We start from the raw sequence: 13,860 nt of genomic DNA on the forward strand, positions 1-13,860 counted from the left end.
CGCACTTCTGCAAAGCGAAAATACACTCCTTGGTGGACAGAGACAATGCGTTTTCACGGCTGCTAAAAGTAGCTAGCGAGCGATCAACTCGAAATGACCCCCAATGCCCACAGTAGTGCCCCTTATTCACATAATAATGCCAACAGTAGTAGTGCTACTTACACATAATAATGCCCACAGTATTGCCCCTTATACGTATAATGTCCACAGTAGTACAACTTATTCATATAATAATTCCCACAGCAGTGCCATTTACAGATAATAATGCCCACAGTAGTGCCACTTACACATAATAATGCCCACAGTAGTGCTGTCACTCCACATACACTCCAAATCGCTGTACACCACCCAACATGCCCTATATCCCTCTTCCTCCACATACAGACAACCCGCACCTGGGTGGTAACCTCCTCCGCTGTATCTTCTGCAGCAGCTGCATGGAGATGGCCCCCTACCATTAGCCTCTCTCCAACACAGTAAGCTACACACAGGAGGGGAGGGGGGGCACCTCGAGGGAGTGGCCAGGAAGTGCATGTACTAATTGGTCATGGCGGGGAGCTGGGGCTGAGAAAGCCACAGAACAGAGCAGTGGCGTCCGTCCTCCTCCTCCTTTCAAGTGTGTGAAGTGTCGGGTGAAACACAGGCTCCGAGAAGGGGGTGTCGTGCCAGTACTATAGGGCCAGCTACGGAGCAGGTGTGTATGGTATCTGGCGAAGTATATATTTAGTTCCCATGGCCAGGAAAGATGGTCAAACAGAGGCGAAACTGGACAGCAATTACAATTGATGGAAGGCAGTTCCACACCGTTCTGGCCCACTTTAACCCCTGGCCTTAATTGTGTTTCAGGCAGTGGCAGCTTCAGAGGTGTGGCTGCAGTTCAGTACAAAATTCAAATTGGGGGGCCACAGCAACTCCAGTGAGACCCAACCAGTGATGTTTGCCAGCATTTGGGAAGGGGTGCAAGTTGGTGTGGCTCCCCTATTTGAATTTTGGATTGAGCTCCAGCCCCACCTCTGCAGCCACCAGTGGTTTCAGGGTATATTCAATGCTTTGGAAATATGCTTGTACCCTTCTCCTAATTGCTACTTCTCAATGTTCTGCTTGGAATGTTCGTTTGTCTTGAGTTGTAGTCTTTTCTTGTAAATGCATTAACTACTGTGCATGAAGGGCTAGCAGAGACAGGTGTATTTATGCTGCAATCATGTGCAACACCCTACCTGCACACAAGTAAACTCTAATAAACTATTTATATGACTTGTGAAAAAAGCTGGAAACTACGGATGAAGGGCCTAATTCAGGCCTGATAGCAGCAACAAAATTGTTCTCTAATGGGAAAAACCATGTGCACTGCAGGGGGGCCAGATGTAACATGTGCAGAGAAATTTAGATTTGTGAGGGTTATTTTGTTTCTGTGCAGGGTAAATACTGGTTGCTTTATTTTTACACTGCAATTTAGATTTCAGTTTAAACACACCCCACCTGCAGTGCACATGGTTTTGCCAATTAGAGAACAATTTTGCTGCTGCGATCAGGTCTGAATTAGGCCTGAAAGCTAGTATGGGAATAGCAAAGGAGGTGAATACTAACGCCATCGCTTATTTTCAGTTTTTTCAAATTGTTTTTGACAAATGTTTTTGGATTACATTCTTTTGACACATTATCAAATGCTTTCTGTTGATTAGTGGGAACACAATTCAATTATATCCACCATGTTTTAACATAGTACAATGATCGTAGCTGACCATTCACGGAACTGCAGTAAATTACCTGCCCTGAGCCACCAATAATAGCCAAGCAAGGGGTATGTAAGTCTGTACCTGTGCGCACTAAGAAGGCGACTGAACAACGTAGTTACTATCCATGTCCTTAGGTTACAGTTACAAGAAACCAGTTTTTTTGTAACAGCTCCTGTGTATCTCCGGTTGCCACCAGCAGTGCCTGCTACATTCTACCATCAGGCTACAGTGTACTCTGTCACTACTAGTATGTCTACTGTCCAGTAATTGCCATTCAGCGTACTAATAGCCCAAGACAATCTCCAGACCAGAGTCCATCCAGTATTACCGGTATTCAGTATCAGATACATCACAACCTCGGTCAGTCCAGTCTGGCAAGAAGCTAGTCTGGTTCCAGCCTGGTTCTGTACTCCACCAGTCCAGTCTGGCTAAGAAGCTAGTTCAGTTTCAGTCTGGTTCTGTACTCTGCCAGTTCAGTCTGGCAAAGAAGCTAGTACAGTTCCAACCCGGTTCTATACTCCGCCAGTCCTGTCTGGCAAGAAGTTAGTCCGGTCCCAGCCCAGTTCTGTACTCTGCCAGTCGAGTCTGACTAAGAAGCTAGTCCGGTTCCAGCCTGGTTCTGTATTCCGCCAATCCAGTCTGACAAGAAGCTAGTCCAGTCCCAGCCCAGTTCAATACTTAGCTGTTCCAGTTATCCAGCGCAGTCTGGTTCAGTATTTTGCTGTTCCAGTTATCTGGCGCCATGCAGTTCAAGTTCTCAGCGGTTCCAGTTATCTGGCACAGCCTGGTTCAGTCATCAGTTGTTCTAATTATCCATTTACAGATTATCAGATTCACTTGTCCAACTGTTCCAGTTATAATAATGTTGTTTGTTCCAGGACTGTCTTCCTGGGTTATTCTTGCAACATACACAGGGGTTAAAGTGTGTGTGTGTGGGGGAGAACAGGGTAGAAATGAGTTCCACCACCTGTAATGGTAGGTGGAACTAGTTCCACCTCCTCCACGGCCTTGCACGGTAATTCCAAAAGAACAGCCCGCCCCACCACCCATGTCAATAGATGTTGCAGGCCCTATGTTCTTATGTTCCTCCTCTGTGACCCGCCCCTCCTGTCAGACGTCGTTCGTTCGTAGCCCATCTCAGGTCCCAGCAGCTTCCTTTTCCTGCACTGCATATGTCATGCTGTCACCATTGCTGAAGTGAAGAGCCATGAAGAGGAGTAGGCTCTGTGCATGCTGAAAACAGTTTAAAGGGGGCTGGAGGGACACAGAGAGGCAAGGAAGCTGCTTGAGGGACACAGGGCATGGAGCTGCTGGAGGGACAGAGGCAGAGATATGTATATGGGGCACTACTGTGAACACTGTGTATAAGGGCCACTACTACAGTGGATATTATGTGTATAAGGGGCACTTCTATGGGAATTATGTGTATAAGCAGCACTTCTGTGGGCATTATGTGTATAAGTGGTACATCTGTGGGCATTATGTGTAAGGGGCACTACAAATGTGGGCATTATTTGCATAAGCAGCACTACTGTAGACATTATATGTAAGGGGCACTACTACTGTGGGAATTGCATATATGGGGCACTACTGTAGGCATTGTATATAAGGGGTGCCACTGTGTAGCGTAACATGAATAAGGGGCACTACTGAGTGTCATAATGTGAATTAGGGACACTACTATGTGGCGTAATATGAATCAGGGGTACTACATACAGTGTGAATAACATTGTGCTATTGTGTGGCATAATTTGAGTTGGGTACTATTGTTGAACCATGCCCCTTCCTTGTGAGACCATTGTCCTTTTATAGCATGGGAGGTAGGCCACAAATGTATAGTTTGCAGGTTGTGCACATCATTTTTCAAGTAGTACCCAAAACAACACCAATAGTGCCTGACACTATACCAACACATAACACTAATGACAACTAAAGCGAGGCACAAGTTCAGAACATGGGACCCCCCTGGGCTAGCGTAACTAAACTACCTCAGAACACTATCTATTGGGAATAGTAACCTGTGGCGAGCAAAGTGGAGCAAGCCACTGTGACCGAAGCGTGGTATTGTCTGGATCCAGAGCCTTACCGCCGGTGGGTGCTCCCAGGGATTGCCGTCCCGGTGGTTGGCGCGGTTCCCGCAGCAGGAAGCTGATGGTGGCGGGTACACATGGACGAGTGTACGGCTTCCGACGGCCGGGGGTCTGGAGAACCGGGTGCTGCGGCGGGGATCGCCGCGGTAAGGTCCTCTAGTGGTGACACAGTATTAATGTGTCAGAGACAGGAGCTGGCTAAAGCTGTGTGCTAACAGCTGAGTATGTCTACTGTGCTGGGGTCAGCCATGTTGGAGACCAGAGTATTACCAATGAAGTTCCCATTCTGTGTCCAGTCAATCCTGTGCGTTCTCCCCTTACAAAAGGGAGCTGGCTCAGAGGGAGAGTGCCAGTGCTTCAAGTTACCTCCTTGTGAAATGTTTTCCAGGTGTGAGCTCCCAGGTTGCTTCCGGTGCCCTGGTCCTGGTTTGCTCTCATCTATTGGTTACCTAACGCTGCTGCAGTCCTGTCGTCTAAGTCCCTCGCCACTCTTGGAAGCGCTCATGGGGTCCCAGGTCGTAGAGGAGCTTCAGGTGCTAACGACGGTTCCCACAGACTTCTTCAATATCAAACCACAGTCTTCACTTCTTCAAAGTCAAAGTTCTTCAACCTCGCCTTTCAATCACAAAACAGTCTTCACTCCTCCAAAGTCAAAGTTCTTCAGCCTCGTCTTCAATCTCAAACCACAGTCTTCACTTCTTCAAAGTCAATGTTCTTCAGCCTCATCTTTCAATCACAAACCACAGTCTTCACTTCTTCAAAGTCAAAGTTCTTCAGCCTCGTCTTTCAATCATAAACCGCAGTCTTTCAGTTCTTCTTTACCGGAGTTCTTCAGCTTCACTCTTCAAGCCATTTAACCATAGACTCTAGTTCTTTCATCCAGTTTCTTCAATTTCTCCAATATTCGTGTACAGCCTGCTACTCATTAAAACTACAGTTATTTCCCTACGGAGTCCTCCTTTTCTTTACGTTCCCCTGCCAACGTTAACACTTAGTTAGGCCTCCACCCCATGAGGAGGAATTACATTCAGCCACCTCGTTTACTCTCCTCACAGGCAGCTGTCCCTTCAGCCAAAACTCGGTTGTCGGAACCCCAACTTACGCTGAGTGTGACAGGTATAATGATGTTCTGAAACAGTTTAGTTATGCAACACCAGGGGGTCCCAGGAGAATCCCGGAGATGAGACTCTGCTTGCGCCTTTGGGGAGCGGGCTAGTCTGTCAAACACTAAGCCCTACCCCAAAAAGTTGTGATTTGGGGGTTTGCGGAAGGGATGCGGCATAATGATGTAAATTCATGTCATTAAGCCCCAGCCACTCCATAGCTACACTGTAATTCCCTGTAAAATCTCCTCACCCTGCCTGCTTCACTAGGAAGAGAGCGGGATGTGAGAGATCTGCCCACTCTTCTGTGGGTGCAGGGGACTGGCCAAAAAATCGTGAGTCTCCCGGCACTTGCGGGAGATTAGGCAAGTATGCCCTAAAATGAATATTTCTGTTCCTAGAATTCAGACTCCTAATGCACCTAGATTATCTAGTTGAATATCGAAATCAGCTGAAAATAACAAATATCTGGGTTCATCACGATAAGATATATTTAGTTCAATACATAGTAGGCATAGTGGCTCAGTGGTTAGCACTACAGCCTCACATGGCTGGGTTCATAGATCTCTTCTGACCGTGGATTTCCTGAGTGGGCTTTGAACTTCTTCATTCGGTGCATTTCCTGCAGGTGTTCTGGCTTTCTACCACAGTGGCAGTGTAAAAATATCCTGGTAGGGTAAGGTTAGTGTTATTGTGGGTTAGAAATTGTAGGACCCTATTTAACAAAGAGAGAACATTCCATACAAAGAAAGACATTAAAGATTCTGTATTAATTTGTAGAGGATGTAATGACCTTCACTGGGTATTGCAGATGGTGAACATTGCAAGGGGGTAGTGTCTAGTTTACCCCAGTGGAGAGGACTTTTCCCATAAGTCACTGGACCCACATAACCAACTATCTGGAATAGTAGGCTCTGGCAAGAGAAGCAAGACACCGAGCCCGCGAGGATACAATGCTGCATAGTTAAAACTCAATACCCTAAAACAAACAGAGAATGGATAAAACATTAACGTGCTGTAAGGGCGGAAGTTCTCTTCTGCCCTCTCATGCTGTCACATCCTGGTCCTTTCCACGAAGGAACAATAGACACAACCATTTTATATTTTTAATTTGGAATGAATCTGCATCTAAAAGCCAAAGAGGAGATGTGAAAATTAGTCCCTCAGAATCTGAATCTATTTGACTCCTGGTGACAGTGCACAAAGGCTAACAGTCACTTTTGAATACAACACATTATCTTGGAGTTTTTATAGGCTTGGTATCTGGAATCACCAAAGTTTTAGGGGTCTATTCGTAAAGCAGAGAAAAGCCCTGTTTTACGTTAAACAGGGCTTTGCTTATCACAATTCACAGAGCGGTTTACCGTGGAGAAGTCCCTTACTTCCCCAACGGTACTTTAGTATGGTGAGTGCGATTCATAAAGGAGTGGAAAGCTCAGCTCCTCAGGATGGCGTAACCTGAACTGCGATGTGGTAACTGCAGGCAAGCTCAATGCTTCCCAGCTCTCTGTCTGGCGCCCTCATCGCTTGCTTCAACCCCCTGACCTCCCAGCAGCCACTGCGATCTGCTTGGAGATCAACAGGCGGTGCATGCACAGAAGGACCCCTTGGACTACCCTGAACATCGAAGAAGGGGACCGCCGGAGGAGACAGCGTCGCTGGAGCCTCGGATACCGCATCGCCGGAAGGGTGAGTATGTGTGACTTGCTACTTATAACAGCTGTAAATAGCATCGAACCGATGCGATGTATAGTGATAAGTACCAATTCGCTTTTTATTTTCTTTCTGAATAAACCCCTTAGGGCCATACAGACTATAGGGTCTATTCAGTATTGAAGTAACATTTATAATTTTGCATACTATAAAATTATACAGAGCAGCTGATTGGTTGCCATGGTCAACTTCTCTACTGGCTCACTTCTCCACACTTTTCACTGCTTGATGAATAGACCTCTATTACCGTATATCTGTTTTATCTGGCCAATTTGCCATTAGCAACTGTAATATCACATGGTGTGTGTCCAGCTTTTCAGGGACATGTTAACAATATGTTTCACAGTTGTTTGTATACATAAAGTACTGCTTCATTGTTTTTACTTTACTAAAACTATAAAATACACTGCCCACAGTCAGGGCTTGCCCAACCATTACGCTGAGTATGTGGCTGCGTACAGCGCCACCTTAAAGTATGCGCCGCCGTGCTGCAGCCGGACAAAAGGGGAAACTGATCTACAATTACTGTGCATCTGGCAGGAATCAGGACTCAGCATTGCCGCAGTGTGGCTGCCGGGTGGGCAGGCATAGGTGGTGGCACCCGGGAGGGGATCGGTACAGTATCCCGCCACACGGGATGCTGATGGTCAGTATACCGACATCGGCATCCCAAGTGGTGGAATGTTGGCAGTATGGCAAGCGCAACGAAGCCCATTGCAGTCTCGGCGGTGAGCTATGCTCGCCACAGATTTAATTCTCCCTCTATGGGTGTCATGGACACCCATAGAGGGGGAATGAACTACCTCGCCGGTATACCGGCGTTGGTATGGTGTCCCAGTCGGGATCCCGGCATCGGTATTGTGACAGCTGGGATCCCGATGAGCAGTATGCTGACCGCATACCTCCAGGTATGATCACCTTTGGAAGGAGACACTTTGCTGCCTCCAAATGGGCGTAGCCACATGCGCTGCCAGGGAGATGGGGGCGGGCTCTGACACAGTAATGTATTGTGTCCATGTCTGACCTTTAGCCCAACCCTCAGGACAGCAGGACTGCTGAGAATGAAGAGGCTTCTCTGTACTAAGGAGTCAGACCTCACAGCCAGGCTGGTAAGAGGAAGACTAATTACACCTGACCTGCGCTCATCCTCCCCTCTGTGCTTAGCTCCTGTCTAAGCGCCTGTGCTCCTGCCCTGCTCTGCTCCCTTTCCTTCACACTGTAGATCTGTCTGTTTCACCTGATAGTTTCCATTCTTGAAGATCTTCAAGAGAAAAATTATTCGACAAGTCCCCCATCCATACAGAAAATATTTGATGTAAATAATAAAAAAAAACTTTTAAACTAAAATTTGATTTTTTTTCCCCATCAAATCAAAAAGCAGCAGTATTGAATACATCTATAGGATAACACTTGATAACTTCAGAATATTATGTACTAGGAAAAGCAGAACATCAAATAATAACTTGAACAAAAGAGAAAGGAGAGCTTTAAATAAATTAACAAAAGACACCTCAATAGTAATTAAGGAGGCTGATAAAGGGGGAGGACTGGTTGTCCAGGAAAGGATGGACTACATGAAAGAGGCCTCCGGACAACTAGACAACCAGTCATTTTATAAAAGACTACTAAAAGACCCCTCAATAGCCTTCTCTGTAGAATGACATAATTTGTTACATGAGGCTATGATGGAAGGGGTCATAACCAGGGAGGAATTTAGTTTTCTTTTTCTACTATTCGCATCTACTATCACCTCCCAAAGATTCACAAGTCCCTTACCTCACTCCCGGGACCTATTATTTCTGGTATCAACTCTCTCTTACATTTAATCTTTCAGCCTATGTGGATAGTTATCTCCAGCCTCGTGTCTCTCTGTTGAGGTCACACATACATGATAAAACTCATTTCTTACAACTTATTCAAGAAATTAAATGAAAACCATCCTATGCCTTTCTAACACTGGATGTTCAAAGCCTTTATATACCAACATCCTCCATTTATTGTGCATTCAGGCAATAGAGGAACAGCTATTGAATGATGATGACCTCACAGAGAGACACAGGCAGTTTCTACTTTCTACAGTTTGCGCGATGTACGTTAACCTCTACATGGGCGTGGTCAAAGACAGGCCCATGTGGGTGAGCGGGTTTCGCGGACGCTTGGTTTTCTATGGACGTTACATAGACAATCTATTTTTTATTTGGGATGGGGATCTAGACAGCTTCAGAATTTGTTAAGTTTTTCAACACTAACACTTTTAATTTGGTTTTTACACATACCTATAATTCCTTTATGATTTCCTTCCTGGATGTGACCCTCAAGATAATTAATGGCTCCATTCAGACATCTAACCATGTAAAGAGGTAGGCAGCAATGCCTATGAAGAAGTACTCAAGATGGACAGGAGACAATTATTGATACCCAAGTCAAAACAAGAAACTATCTCTCCCTAAAAAGAAATGTAATTTATTTCAACCTTTAACAACAGGTCAGGGGAAATTAGGCAAATTATAAAAACATATTTTAATATATTAAAATATGATTCTGTTCTGAGGGACTGTATACCAACTGATCTGGGTTTATTTTTAAATTGAGTCGTTCACTTAAAACTATCTTGGCCCCGTGCTTGTTAAAATCTATATCATTACAAGATAATATAGCCCTAAGTACAATATCTTGGTTACCTCCTAGACAAAACGGCTTTTATAAATGTGGTAAAACAAAATGTATAACATGCCAGTATACAGTTAACAAAATGATGAAATTAACTACACCATTTGTGGAGAGAGACCACACAATTGCAAGTTTTAATAACTGCAATACAAGTTGGGTAATATACATGGTGTATTGTGGATGTAACTTAAAATATGTGGGACGAACCCCGAGACCCTTGAAGTTCCGCTTTACAGAATATCAGAGAAATATTATTAATGAAGTTAACAACCATAGTATTCCTAGACACTATTGTAAGTGTCATAATGGGAACCCTGTGACACTGAGAGTGATTGGTTTGGAACATATCCCAGCCACAAAACGTGGTGGCGATAGATTTGGTAAATTATGTAGACAGGAGATATATTGGACATTTCAGCTGAATTGTCTACATCCGCTGGGTCTTAACGAAGCACTGAAGCTAAACACAATATTATAATATGAATAGTTATCTATTTCATTTATTTATTAATATTCACTTTTGTAGTTTTCTGTCTCTTGTTCTTATGGCTGCTTATAGATATTTGAACACCTTGCTTTGACCCTATAAACTATAAAGTGGTTTTACTATTTTTGGGTCAAAAAATGTGAAAGAACCAAGTTCCCGATGTGTGACATACAAAATGTGTAGTTTTACTCTTGTGATGTATGATGAACTGGGTTATTGTTTAAAAATTATGGGATCTATAATGGAGATCCATTTGTAAATATCCTATGAAGAATAGGAGGATAGCCATCCAGTTATGAGTTCCACGGATGTGAATCTGCGTTCCATTGCAGCACTTCTGAGTCATGTGATGGGATGTGCATTCTATGGACGCAAATTTGCATTCCATGGCGGCACTTCCGGGTCGAATAACAAGCACTACTAACACCGGATTAGATACGATGATGACGCGAATGCAGAAGGGGCTCCATGTATGGCAGCTCCTGCACCTGCAATCACGTGACCGCAAGATGGGTCACATGCCCGGAAAAGACCAGCGTGTCTAACTGCATGCACGCTAATATTTGGTCCCAGGCAATCTGACCAGTGGGATTATTACATGACCAAAGTGCACAGCTCTTTCATGTAAATATTAGAATGATCTTTGCTTCCAACCTCATCTTTTTGCATATATGATGCAATGTATATGTGTGATTTGCCCCATCAAATATTTTTATGATGATATTACCGAAAAATTTAAATGTATAAGTATGATTACTTTCTAATTGAGAACCAGGTGTTCTCAACCCATGACATAATTTTCCCTATAAAAGGGGTGACAGTCTCACTAGCAGATTCTTTTGAAAAAGCTGCCTGGAGCAGCAAAACGCATCAGACCTTGGACCAGGACTGTCGACCTTTCCAGACAACATTAATTCCTGTTCCAGGACACAGTTCAGGACAGCACAACCAGTTCCAGCTTGCGTATTGTGGACCAGGATTCCATCAATTATAGTTTGCTGTTGCCATACGAGCCTAGCTACTGGACTCCATTCATTGGAACACAGGAACTAGTAAATTTCACCTATGTGGAACCTAATTGTCATTTGAACTGTCCGATTATTACATATACCTGGAAGTTAACCTTTTAACAGGAGGCCCTAAAATCATCAAGTGGACACTCTAATATGCTTGCCAATTAGCTTGGATGTCTGAATTTAAGTTGAACTTTCCACTTTCTGGTCCTGAATACAGATTGTTTATTGCACAACCATATATGTATACTTTTTAATATTCTTTATTATATACATGCTTTATAAATATATGTAAATTTGTCAGCGCAATGTATATACTTGTTTGTTTGTTTCCCCCATATGTCTCCCTGTCCCCAGTGTGAATGTCTCCAGCACCCCCTGTGGGTTCAGTATGATATACCGATGAACAGGATGTCAGTACATCAACAGCGGCATCACGTCCATCATTATCCCAACAGCCCCCCATTTAGCCGCCTAAACCCTCATCTTTTCCCTGCCCCAACCCTACCCCTACCTTGTGGGTGCCATATCCCTAACGCTCCCCGGTGGTGCCCAACCCTAACCCTCCCTCCCCGGTCCATAACTCTAACGTTCCCATGTGTGGACCTAAGCCTAACCACCCTTCTGCTGCCTAAACCTAACACCCCCGCAGCAGGACGGCAGCGCGTCCCGCTGTCAGGACTATTGGATCAGTATCCTGACCGCCAGGATCCCGACAACTGACTGCATCCCATCTGAAGATATAACTGTCATCAGCTGTGCTGAACATTCAACGTGATATGTCTGTGAACGACATTGCTTAGTGTATGCCCAGCTTTAGGCTAATGTGGTATGCTGCCTAGCTGCCCACTGATAAACAGGGAAAGAAGTGAGTGAGCAATCCCTGTTGGAATTAGTTTTCTTTAAGCCCGTGTTATTTTTATGAACAGTTGCTGATGACTAAAGCAAATGTCTGTTCCAAATTCTAAGTTACCTTGTGGAGATCTGCACCTCAACACAAGTCGTTCTCCAAAAACTCACCAAAGTCCAGTTTTCAAAAATTGATCAATCTAAGCAGAGCAAAACACTATTTAATAAAATGATTTTAAGATTACTAAAAATGTAATTTTGTCAAAAACTAATCGCAGTTGTATGTCTTATGTGCATACTGCACTGTGCCAGAGTCTACCACACATGCGCAGACCTCTGGGAACATGGTGTCTGTGTAATATTCCCTATGATTGCTTTACTGTGCAGATCTACAGGAAAATGGCTCCCGCAGTTCTGCGGGTCCGATAGGTACAGCAAGTATTGTCTAAGGGCGCAGGGTGTGCGGTGTGAGCCCCCCTTGTCCAAGGGGCCATTGTGCACAGCACAGCCTGCACCCATTAAAGAGTCGTCCATGGTAACTGCGGTTTACTTTGTCTTAAGGTTATTCAAACTCACAGCACAATTTTAGGGACTGGGTAGGTTTTTTTTATTAAATATGATCCTCTAGAACTAACATATGGGTCTGGATGTAATGAAGTCCGAGTTGGCTGGAGGTGCTGGTTTTTTTAAAGCGGCAATCATTTGCAAGGCATGTTTTTGCCTTGTACTGGATTGACACTTTAAAAAAATGTCCGAGTTCACCTGGGAACCTGCACCTTCGGCCAACTCTGACATCATTATATCCGGCCCATACATTTAGATGTAAGACCCTGCGAGTTGTAGGCACCTGCAGCTTTTCAGTGATTCAGTTGAATGATTTTAAGCAGCAATACTTTAAAAAGGCAAAACCAGGTTGCCTGCAACTCAAAGGATATTACATTTGCCTCATAAGCTCATTAAAAGAATTGTCAATTTGTCAGAATGATTTTAATAAATACAATCTCATTGGTCAACATTACATGTATGTGCTTCTGCAGATTGCTTTGCTTCTTTTTTCTCAACCTTTTGACACATGAGTTTTTTGAGGCCCCCTTTTACTTCCTTATTCCTTAAACTGTATATAAGTGGATTTAACAGAGGGGTGACCACACTGTAGAGGAGAGACAATATTTTGTCATTATCTGGAGTATCACTGGTCTTAACTCGTACATAAGTGAAAGCTCCTGTCCCAAAGAACAAGGTGACGGAGACAAAGTGTGAGGCACATGTGGAGAATACCTTTTTCCGTCCTGTATTGGTACTGATACGCAGTATGGCAGCAATTATGCGTCCATAGGAATAAAGCACTAAAGCAAAAGGTAATGGCAACACTAGGAAGCCAGTGACTGAGACAGCAATCTGATTAGCAGAGACATCAGTGCAGGCCAACTTCAGCAATGGGGGTATGTCACAGAAGAAATGATTGATGAGATTTGGACCGCAATAAGGAAGGCAAAATATGGAAGCAGTCTGGCCAAGGGATATAAGGTTGCCACTGACCCAAGAGACCATAGCCATTTTTAAGCATGTAGGTTTACTCATAACTGAAAAGTATCGCAAGGGATTGCAGATGGCCACAAAACGGTCATATGCCATGACAGCCAGAAGGAAACACTCGGTCACACCGAGGGTGAAGAAGCAATACATCTGTGTACAACAACTGTAGAAAGCAATTGTCTTCTTCTTGGCCACAAAGGTTTGCAGAAGTTTGGGTAGGGTTACTGTAATGTAGCACATTTCAAGAAAAGAGAGGTTGCGGAGAAAATAATACATGGGGGTATGAAGAAGGGGATCCAGCGTGGCCACAGAGATGATTGTAAGGTTTCCCAGTATAGTGAACATGTAGATAAAGAGAAAAAGGGGGAAGAGAAATAGCTGAATCTTCACATTGAAGTTGGTGAATCCCAACAGGATGAACTCCTGGATATTTGACTGATTTGCCTTGTCATTCATGAATCTCATCTGCACACACAAAGGAGATAAATACAGATTTGCTTATGACTGTAGTTATTCCACTCAGTTGTACAGTACTTACACATAAGCATCCCTGACCTGTTTCTCCATGTGAAAAAAAAAAAAAAAAACATTCAAGTGGTACGAATGCAACAAAAACTTAACTATTATTAGGGTGCACAAATTCTGCTATGAGCAGCAGAGCCG

At 44.1% G+C, this 13,860-nt stretch overlaps 1 protein-coding gene across 1 annotated transcript; it reads right to left on the reverse strand.

Moving 5' to 3' along the window:
* Positions 1-12,663: 12,663 nt before the first annotated feature.
* Positions 12,664-13,653, reverse strand: LOC134960339 (olfactory receptor 10A7-like). The gene has a single exon (XM_063941587.1). It carries the CDS (start codon positions 13,651-13,653, stop codon positions 12,664-12,666), a length of 990 nt encoding a protein of 329 aa, XP_063797657.1.
* Between the last annotated feature and the right edge of the window lie 207 nt (positions 13,654-13,860).

This window comes from Pseudophryne corroboree, chromosome 1, assembly GCF_028390025.1.
Source record: "Pseudophryne corroboree isolate aPseCor3 chromosome 1, aPseCor3.hap2, whole genome shotgun sequence".
Lineage (NCBI taxonomy): Eukaryota > Metazoa > Chordata > Amphibia > Anura > Myobatrachidae > Pseudophryne > Pseudophryne corroboree.